Source organism: Atta colombica, unplaced genomic scaffold, assembly GCF_001594045.1.
Source record: "Atta colombica isolate Treedump-2 unplaced genomic scaffold, Acol1.0 scaffold108, whole genome shotgun sequence".
NCBI lineage: Eukaryota > Metazoa > Arthropoda > Insecta > Hymenoptera > Formicidae > Atta > Atta colombica.
In genome coordinates, this window is record NW_017259193.1 from 147,515 (window position 1) to 156,117 (window position 8,603).

Below are 8,603 nucleotides of genomic sequence, written 5' to 3' on the forward strand. Positions count from 1 at the left end.
AGTATGAAGACAGAGAAATTAGTAAGTGAATAAGTAAAACATAGAGCAAGCAGAAGCTAGAGAGCGTGTTGCAATAAAAGAGCAGTTCATTAATTCGCGGACATTTGGAACGCGAGTGCTTAAAAGTACACTGAACATTCTCAACACTCTCCCTGTTCGAGTGCTTTTATGTATCTATACATTCCTATTGCATTTAACAATGTAACGAATTTTTCTTTTGGGAGAGCTTTCGTAAGAAAATCTGCATACTATTCTTCCGATTTAACATATTTTATGCACAATTTGTCTTGAATAAGTTTTTCTCTAATAAAATGAAAGTGTATGTCTATATGTTTAATTCTTTGATGAAATTCTGAGTTCTTAACTAGCTTTATCGTGCTTTAATTATCAATAGATCAGTTGCCTTATTGCTAGAATTATGAATATCATCATTTGAAAGTTTTCATTTAATTACATATTCAGCTTCAGTCATACTCAAAGAGACCAATTTTTATCGTTGTGAACATCAAGAAATGGGACTATTTGAGAGCATAAAAATATATTCCCATGTAGAATGTCGGATGACTAGATCCCTAGCATCCAAGTAAGCGAGTAGGACTGCTTTTACATTAGTTTTTCTATAACTCCCTAGTTCAGTAATTTGAAGATATCTGAATATATTTAACAGCGCTCCAATATGCATGGGTATAGTATGTGAGATAACGGTTTAAAGCGTTTACGGCGAATGCTATATTTGGACGTATTAATCAGACACACCAAAGAGCTGATTGCCTCACGATAGGGATACTCTTCATTTCCAGTACCTTTGTCATTCATAATTGAGGCAATTAAATGAGGAGTTATTGACATATTACACTAACAGTTTTCGCTTTTCTCATATTAAAACGAGCAATGCTACGATCAATATATGGTCGTTCTTCTGCTATATAAAATAGTGATTCTCCTTATCATGCTCAATTTGAATCCCAATAAACTTTGGACTACATACAGTAATGTCGAAACTACTTTTCAGTGCCTTCCACAATTTCATTGAGCGCGAGATTCTCTGTTTCCGCGAATATCATATCATCGTCGATGTATAAGCCTGACCCTCCGGAACATCCATATCTATTTCTTCTTGTAATTTGCATAAAGAAAGGTGGTCTTTACGTCAAATTGTGTCATCTGTAAATCATGTTCCGCTGCTGTGGTTAGGAGAGTGTACGGATTGACTCATACCTTACTACAGGAGCAAATATTTCCTCATAGTCTCTTGCGGTCTTTTTGGGTAAAATCTTTTGCACAAAATCGAGTCTTGTGTCGTAGCTGATTTCCATCTGACGATTCCTTCACCTTAAAGATCCATTTATATCCGACTGTTCTATTAGAGGCTCCAAATGTGATTCTTGACATGAGTATCAAGTTCCTTTCTGAGAGCTTCTTTCCACTTTTTGGTGTACGATCCTGTGACAGCTTCCTCGTAAGTCAACGATTTTCTCAACTCGGTGAAATTTGTCTTGTATTTTTCTGGTTTCCTTATTAGCGCTCTGTCTCTGAGATTATGATGAGGTTCTTCTCGCTCTGAATCATTGTCATCCTCATATAGTATCTTCGTTGTTTCTTCGCCTTCTAACTTCTCAACACCTCTTATCAGGTGTATAAGCTTAAATCCGCTGTTTGCTCATAGGTGGCATTAGTGAGCGTACAAAGCTATCCTGGGCACACAATACACTTTTTTTTATGTGTTTGACATCTGTCAACATTAACTAGTGCACATCATCAGCAATTTCATACAACAACATACATTTTTTCTTTCGTAATCATGTCTAATTTTTTGCTAAAAAAAGCATATGCGGAAAGCAAAGCTTTTCTGTTTCAATTTGAAGAAATCGGCTGCCGAATCGCATCGAATGCTTGTGGAGGCCTATGGCGACAATGCTTTATCGGAAACAACATGCAGAGATTGGTTTCATGGACGCCGGTTCAATAACGACAATTTTGATCTGAGGGACAAGAAGCGTGAAAATCGGTCCAGAAAGATTGAGGACTGTCAATTGCAGGCTCTTTTGAACGAGAACGATATCCAATCGCAAAAAATGCTTGTCGAGCAATTGGGTGTTTCTCAAATAGCATTTCCATGCGGCTACATGCCACGGGGAAGGTTCAAAAGATCGGAAAATGGGTGCTGCATGAACTGAACGATAGGCAGATGGAGCGACGCCAAAACACATGCCAAATTCTGCTTGCCAGACAAAAAAGAAAGTCGTTCCTGCATCGGATTGTGACAGGCGATGAAAAGTGGATCTATTTTCAGAATCCTAAACGCAAGAAATCTTGGGTTGATCCCGCCCAACCATCAACATCTTTCTCAAGACCAAATCGCTTCGGATGGAAGACGATGCTGTGCGTTTGGTGGGATCAGGAGGGTGTCATCTACTACGAGCTATTAAAACCTGATGAATCTGTTAATGCTCATCGCTACCACCAACAACTGATCAAATTGCACCGTGCTCTGCGTGAAAAAAGGCCGCATTATCGGAAAAGACATGACAAGCTGATTTTCCTCCACAACGCACCATCGCACACGTCAACAATGGTCCAAAACTACTTGGGGACACTCAACTTGGAAGTGCCATCCCATTCCGCTTATTCACCAGACCTGGCACCTTCTGACTATCACCTGTTTTCGTCGATGAGCCACGCGTTCGCTGAGTGGCACTTCAATTCTTAGAAAGAAAGTTCGAAAATGGCTTGATGAGTGATTTGCCTCGAAAGATGAGGAATTTTTTTGGTATACACAAATTGCCCGAAAGATGAGAAAAATGTATAGTTAGCGAAGGCAAGTACTTTGAATAAATTTGTTTTTGCTTCCTAGGAAAAAAAATGTGTTTTTCTGACTAAAAAACAGCGGATTTAAGCTTATACACCTGGTAAACCATCGGTTTTCTTTTATTGAATATTGTTAGTTTTGTTTTCTCTCTCTGGATCAGAAGTGTAGAGAGGTAGAGTCATTTCATTCTCGTTCGAAATACCCGTGTGCTCGGATTTCTCATAAATTTAAATGTGACGTCACGGAATATTTTGATTGTGCCTATTTCAATATTATAGAAGCGATAATTGGCTGATATCCAATTGATTCTGTTTGATATCCAACGAACATCATACTTTTTTTATTTTGCCTCCCATTTTCTTCGCTGTACATAGACCTCACATTCAAAGGTTTTGAAATAGTCCTTTGTCTGTTTTCTAGTTCATAATTCGTATGGGATTCGAGCATCTTTGAGATAACGGAGTTCGATTATATATATATGTACGGCCGTGTTTATGGCTTCGGCCCACAATCGAAATGGTAGCTCTTTGGCATATAACATTGATATGAGCCTTCTCTAATAGTATTCTATTGTGCCTTTCTGAACAGCCATTTTGTTGGCGTATAAGGGACTGTCATCTCCAACTGGACTTCTTGAAACATCAAGAAGGATTTCATATTGTTGATGTTTTCCTTTCCATTATCCATCCTAATAGCTTTGATTGATCGATTGAACTTGTTCGTTACAAGAGCATAATATTCTTTAAATTTCTCGAAGACGTCCGATTTATGTCGAAGGAAGTATGTATGTGTAAAACTTGATGCATCATCTTTGAAAATGATGTAGAAACGCGATGTCCTTCTCTATTGACTCGTTCTGCATGAGCCCACATCCGTGTAAATAAGTTTTTCTAGCATTATGTCTCTAGATTCTGTATTCTTGAACGAGCGTCTGTGCTGCTTTCCCATTTGATCACAAAATAATTTAGTATCTTTAAAGATTCTTCCAAGATTCAGGAACCCTTGCTTGTTCATCTCGAGAAGCAACTTTAAACTCACGTGACCAAGATGTTCATGTCATAAACGTAGATTTGAGGCGGCAATTACGTTTGCTTCTCTTTACAGGTTTGAAACAACATGCGATAAAATTTACCTCAGGAGATACTCCAAAAGCCATGAATATTCTATTCTGACTGATTGTGATGTGGCATTAAAGATAACTTGATGTCCTTTCTTTGTGCAGGCACGCACGGAGAATAGATTTCTGTTGAGGGACAGTACATAAAGTGCATTACGAAGTCTTCCGTCAATCATTGATTGTCAATTTTTTGCTTCATGTTAATTATTCCACGTCCCTTAACTTGGCATATAGTTCTATTACCTATTGCAACAGAATCATTTACTTCTTGAAAATCGTGGAACCAGTCATGACGGAAAGATATATGTTTTGATGCTCCACTGTCCAAGAGTCCTTTAGATTAACTGTCCTTGTATCATCTGTCTCTGCTATAAATGCGCCATGATTTTCATCTTGTCCTTGTAGTTTGTGAGTCGTAGAGTTTTGAGATTGAATTCTTTTTTGGCAATATTTTAAAACGTGGCCTTTCTTATAACAGTAGAAACTACGTCCTTTTTCTTATAGTCGAATGATTTAGGATTATCCTTTTTATCGTGGGATATGCGGCTTACTTACGCGTTCACGACTGTTAAAGCACTCGTTGCATCATCCATCGCTGTCATCCAGCTCTCTTCCTTCCATCAGATTTTCTAGAGTTTGCATCCACGCTATCCCAAGCTACCTCGTTACAAATGCATTATACTTGAATGGCGAACTACCATGAATTTTGACCATAATAGTTATGTCTGAAATATTTTCGTTCAGATCTGTCAATTGTCTGGTCATATTTTCTACCTTTGCAATATGCTTCGCGATCATCCGCCGACATCCTATAATTGTGAAATTTGGTCATCAAGATTAATTTACTAGATTCACTACATTGTTCATATAAAACGAGGAATTTCTTCCACATATCGTTTGACGAACCTTGCATATTAGGAGAGGCTCAAGTTGTCCAGCAGGCCTATTCTGTAACTCTCAACGTAAATTTTGTTATCATTATAACGCTGCTGCGCAATTTTTTCATCATGGTAAAAAAGCTGCGTAACGATGTTATAATGATGACGAAATTTGCGTTAAAAGTTACAGAATAAGTCTGCAGGATCCATCGTAGACGACAAAATAAACATAGCCTTTTTTCATCCAAATTTTCTTTACCGCTTCTTTCGTGGCATTCTTCCGATTGCTTCGGAATTGCCAGTTATTATGTCCAGGATATCGTTTGATATGAATATCGCATTCATCTGAATTTCCATGCTTGGAAGTTTGCATCGCTGAATTTTGTGATCTACGAATTCACTCATCTTGTCCTCTTTATAATAATGAGCATCAGAAAGAAAACACAGTCTTCACGCACTGAATTTCTGCACGTGTCCTGAGCCCATAATCTGTTAAGTGTGAAAGTTTGATGTCTATCGCAGGCAACACATAAAAGATCGCGTGGTTATTCGTATCTCACAAGTCTTTATTAATAATAATACAGTAATGTCACAAAATAATTATAATAACGAAAAGCATACGAAAGCGGGCATGTAACATAAGAAGAAAGGGGGATATCGTCTATTAAAGAAGGCAAAGAGAAGTTAGTAATAGCGTTTTTCACTGGAAAACTGATGCAACACTGGTGCGCACTGAGTGCAATTGTGTTGTTCCACTGTGGAAACTAGAGTTCAGTATTTAATGTTCTATTGATAAAACTGGTGAAAAAAACTTGTACTGAGTTCAACTTTTGTTTCACTGTTCTTCGAAGTCAGTGGAGACCAGTGCAATGTTGAAATTGAGATTCGTGCTATGATATTATATTATATTATAATATAATATTACATTATTATATAATTAATGTTATAAGAAATTGACATTGTTCAATGTTTCTAATAATAGCTATGCAATGACATTTTGACGTTTAAAAACTCTTGTAATGTTAAAATTTAATTTAAAAAGAAGATTTTAAATAAATAAATGAATCAGAATATTGTAAAATAAGTAATTTAAATTTGAATATAGTTAATATATATTTTTAAAGGTGTTATAAAATGGATGTCTAATTATATGTTCCATTAAACTGCACACTAAACCTACATTATTACTGCACTAGTGCAGTTTTCATCTAAAGTACAGCGCCAGTTTTGTTGGTGCGCACCAATTTTCCCAGTGCGAAAATGCTATAATAGTCTATAGTAGCAAAATATGTAAGTGAATAAGTAAAACATAGAGCAAGCAGAAGATAGAAAGCGTGTTGCAATAAGAGAACAATTTATTGGTTTGCGGACATTTGGAATGCGAGTGCTTAAAAGTGCGCTAAACATTCTCAACAAAATTAACGAGCAATTTAATAATTTTTAATGCATCTTCATAAAAATATTATTATAATAATTTGATATTAATGAGAATTTTAAATCTGCAAATAATTTATTGTACAAAATATTGCCAGAAATCTGCTTTGACCGGATATAAGATTTCTCTTATTTAATTAAAATTATTTTTAGATCTGTATTTATTTTTATTTTAGATCTGTATTTAGATCAATTTTGAAATATTTATATATAATAAATTTCAGCAAGATCATTTTTTTTTGTTAGCTATCTCTTGACGAATAAAAAATTTTTATTTATACGCGTGTATAATCGATGTAAAGCGTATACTTTAAAGTTGTACTTCATATTTGACTGAAACGATTACAAATAAAAATAATAAAATTACGAAGTTTACAAATTTTTGCTTTTGTTATTATGTACCTACTATATACGTATTAATACCTTAAGGTACGGCAAACTTTGACAGGAAAAAGCAGCGTGGGTTAGTGACATAAGTCAATGTATGGACAACGTTCACTTTAACGATCTGCTTCATGGATCGTTGTCGGACACCAGCTCCGTCACGATGCCACAATCCATCCGGAACGACCCAAAGCTGTTTAAGGACGACGTGGATATCAGATTCAGTCGTACTTTGAACTCCTGCAAAATACCGCAGATCCGTTCCGCGACGCCCGAGCGACTATTACAGCGATTGACCGACCTCAGGTTTCTTAGTATTGATTTTCTCAACACATTTCTGTTGACATATCGAGTATTCACCGACGGCGTCACAGTGCTGGAAGCCTTAAAAAAAGTTTTTTATGAAGCCGAGCCACCGGACGCACAAATAACCACCGGATCTCTTGTGTAAATATAACGAATCATAACAATTATAAGCTTAAAATTTAATTACAAAATTTCAAGAATTGAATGAAATGTCATAATCATCGATCTATTACAAAAACTCGATAATACAATCTTGACCATAAGTATAAACATCTCCATAAATTGACGTAAACATTTTATATTTAACGAAAAATCGATTAAAAATAGTTTTATTGAAAAGTAACATTTATTTTTATAGCAATTTCGATATTTTATTATTTCTTCTTTGGCTCTTATTATTGTCTCTTCCAATAAATAAAGGATGCTATGTACTTACGGACAAGACTATATGTAATAAAGAAGTTCTTTTATTAATGATGTTATATTGCTATTGTTCCTTCGTAGAAAGTGATTTCTATACATTATTGAAATTATTCTTGGCATATCTGACAATAACATTTTCTGTATTTATGTTTTAGATCCTTAGACGTATTAGGAACAAATGCAAACGAAACGCAATTATATTCCGAGGACCGAAGAAAAAGCTTTTCACCGAGACGAACTAGCGGCGCAAGCTCAGTATCAGGTGTATACATTAATAAAAATCATGGAGAGATAAAAAATGAGCAAATAATTCAGACAAGTAATAAAAAATAGTTTATTAAACATCAAAATTAAAGAAAAAAAAGATTAAAACTAGGTTTTTTCATAAATAATTAATTAAGAACGTTTCGATTTAATTTATTATTAGTCTTTTTGAATTAATTAATAAATTGTAATAGAAAATTAATTTATTTTATCGATTCTGAGGAAAACTAAAAATCGAAACTTACATTCATTATATATTTATTGAAAAACTATTTTAATGTTTTCTTTCTCTGATTTTAATGTTTAATGAATTTTTATTTTTTGACGCAATTGTTTGCTTGTTTCTGACTTTTTCATTTTTATTACATTGCTTAGTAATTTAAAAAAAAAATTGAAAATTGATATTATTGTGCATATATTTGATATATTCTTTTCAACAAAACTCAATATCAAAAATTAATAGATATATATTGCTACTAAACAATATTACTACTAAAACACGAAATACACACACACACACACACACACACGCGCGCGCGCGCACGCACGCACACACGCACGCACGCACGCACGCACGCACTCACTCACTCACTCACTCACTCACTCACTCACTCACTCACTCACTCACTCACTCACTTCCAAAAAAAGAGGTATGTGCCCAAAAAATTTGGGAAAAATTTCAAATCACAACTTGATAAATAATGAAGATAAAAATATGTTTAAAAATGTAAAAAAAAGTTTGAAATGTCTACTTTATAATCAAACTTCACACGGTTCATATTGGAAAGAATTACAATCATAATTTGAGCTAATGACAGTATTTTAAATTTAGGGTAACTCAGCAAAAAATTATCGTATCGAGCTCGATAAAAAAACGATTTAAAGATAAAATTCTTTCACATGCATATTGTCCCATTAGGCTAGAATACATAATTCACACCACGTACTATCGCGAACTTAAACCTTTAATTATCAATTTTGCATTTTC

The 8,603-nt window shown here is 34.8% G+C and overlaps 1 protein-coding gene across 1 annotated transcript in view; it reads left to right on the top strand.

Annotated features, from left to right (window-relative positions):
• LOC108693185 (ras-specific guanine nucleotide-releasing factor 1-like) overlaps window positions 1–8,603 on the top strand; it is a 121,296-nt gene that overhangs the window by 98,806 nt on the left and 13,887 nt on the right. The window contains exons 13-14 of the mRNA XM_018201999.1: window positions 6,687–7,069; window positions 7,507–7,683. Coding sequence (XP_018057488.1) covers window positions 6,687–7,069; window positions 7,507–7,683 — 560 coding nt within the window. The remainder of the gene's footprint in view (window positions 1–6,686; window positions 7,070–7,506; window positions 7,684–8,603) is intronic.